The 2498-nt window shown below is 33.2% G+C and overlaps 1 protein-coding gene across 1 annotated transcript; it reads left to right on the top strand.

Annotated features, from left to right (window-relative positions):
• Positions 1-1702: 1702 nt before the first annotated feature.
• LOC145030418 (uncharacterized) lies at positions 1703-2296 on the top strand. Its single transcript, XM_078978792.1, has one exon. It carries the CDS (start codon positions 1703-1705, stop codon positions 2294-2296), a length of 594 nt encoding a protein of 197 aa, XP_078834918.1.
• Positions 2297-2498: the final 202 nt, after the last annotated feature.

The raw sequence follows: 2498 nt of genomic DNA, 5'->3' as shown, positions 1-2498 counted from the left end.
CCTTCACACACCCTTATGCCTCTACCTATAACAGGCCTACTACCTCCCTAATCTAAAATCAAAATCTTACTAATTATATAAAAACCAATAAACAAATATAATATTTTTTTTTTTAAAAAAAAGGGGGAAGGGGGGAACAAAAATCACTTTTCTAAACTCTTCCGAAATATAATTATAAATAAAAAAAAAAATTCATCTGTTTTGGGATTGAAGCAGATCGACAGTCCCACGGAAAGAGTGGGAATGGGAGTAATTAACACCCGTCAGATTGTCACACAAGGTGGGTCCATTTTCCCCAAGTTTTTATATTGTCAGACGCATCGCCACGTCATCACCCCTTTCATTGTGCTGTCACTCCCACCAAAATCACTTCCCTGCCCCCCCACGTTATAATTGTTACATTTTAAATCAATTTCACTCTTTTTATTTACACATCAAATTTTATTGCAAAGTGCCAAAGTCGTCGATCTTTTTCCCTTATACATTCATTTTGATTAATGAGACTATTACTCTGTATAATGACTTTCTCTTCTAACTAAAAATATAAATTCTACCGTATCTTTACATCAGGTCTATTCCAACATCAATTAGATATTATATAGTATGTGTTAAATATCGCACAAAAATGGCAATATCATATTATATTTCGAAATTTTATTTGGTTTTTCGATAATGATCTCAACAATCGGTTCAGTTGATGTGACGTAAAATGATGTCTGCCATTATACAAAACAATATATTTTTTGTTTTCTTACGCATTTGTATTTTTCCGAATAGAATTATTATTATTACTATTATTTTAAATATTTTTGCATGAATAAATATATATATATATATATATATATATATATATATATATATATATATATATATATATATATATATATATATATATATATATATATATATATATAAAAGAAGCAAGAAGGGCAGTGGGTTAACGTAGAGTGGGAATTTGGTAGCGTTAAATATTTCTCGTAAAACACAGAGAAAACTAGAAAAAGCCTCACCATGACGTTTGCATCGGGAACCAACTCTCTCAACTCTCACCATATTATATGTTTTTGTTTTTTTCTGCTACCGTAAAGTAAGCGGCTTCATTTATATACAACCAAATAATAATAATAATAATAATAATAATAATAATAATAATAATAATAATAATCAAAATACATATTCGTATTCGATTAAAAGAACGCTTGAGGAACTATGATCTCACTATATACATTTGTTATATCGGTCTCAAGGGTTGTATGAAATAGTTTTTTGGAAAAGTTCAATATCCAAATTTTCAACTCACGTTTATTGAAGAAGGGTTTGAGTGATCACAAATTTTTATGTTTATGGAACATATCAAATTGTCAAGCCTACACATATAATATTTTTTACAACATAACGGCGATTAGGGCCTTGTATTATTTTTTTTTAACAATATTGAATAAAAACATCTAAATATTAGTTTCACATAGGATGAGTTTTCGGTGATTAGATAATATGATTATAATAAACCTGCAGACCATATTTCAAAAAAAAAACCCTACCTGGAACATGGAGCAATATCGTTGGAGTAAGAGGAGAGCTGGAAAAAATTGGAATTGATCTAAATGACGTAATATCGAAGAAGATTGGAACCGGTGATGATACTATGTTCTGGCTTGATAGGTGGACTGGAGGCAATACCTTAAAAACTTCATTCCCTGAGATGTATAAACTAGAACGTCATAAACATTGCAAGATTAGTGATCGGTTAAACGGCAGGCGATGTAATTGGAACTGGAAAGAAATACCAACAACTACGGAGCAACTACGTGAGCTTCATATGCTCACTAATGGAGTCAATACGTTTCAGTCAGTGGCTCAAAGCGACAGATGGGTGTGTAATTTGTCGAGTGACGGATTATTCTTTGTAAATGTTCTTAGAACACAGATCGACTGGAGAAACATGATGCCAGGGGAAGTATCGATAAAGTGGACTCATGAAGTCCCTGTGAAGATCAACTGTTTCATATGGAGGGCAAAGCTTGATCGACTCCTAGCGGTACGTGCGCTAACTAGAAGGGGAATCCAGCTCATGTCCGCCTTATACCCCTACTATGAGTTGGAAGAGGAGGATAAGAAAAACGCGCTATTCCAGTGTCCATTGGCATCAAAGGTATGGGAATATGTAGGTCATTGGTGCAACATTCCTCATCTCCATTTTCAGAATGCTGAGGAAATGGTGAAATATGTAACACAATGGGGTACATGTCCAAAGAAAAGAAAAACTCTAACTAGCATATGTTATGGGACTGCATGAAGTATTTGGAAAGCTAGGTGTGATTGGATCTTTAAAAAACAAAGAACAACACCACCCAGACTAGCAGATTCGGTGAAATCCATTGTGTTTACATGGATTAAGCATAGGAGAGACCGATGCAACATTAGTTTGATAGATTGGTGTGTTAATCCTTTTACCATTATGTAATTTTTTCTCTTCTTTCCTTTATTGTACTCTCTCC

This window comes from Lactuca saligna, chromosome 2, assembly GCF_052625555.1.
Source record: "Lactuca saligna cultivar CGN05327 chromosome 2, ASM5262555v1, whole genome shotgun sequence".
Lineage (NCBI taxonomy): Eukaryota > Viridiplantae > Streptophyta > Magnoliopsida > Asterales > Asteraceae > Lactuca > Lactuca saligna.
Note: the sequence above shows the minus strand (reverse complement) of the source record. Positions and strands in the feature narration are given on the sequence as shown.

Excerpts from the sequence above, each read along its gene's own strand:
- LOC145030418 (XM_078978792.1), top strand. The coding sequence starts at position 1,703 with ATGTATAAACTAGAACGTCATAAACATTGCAAGATTAGTGATCGGTTA.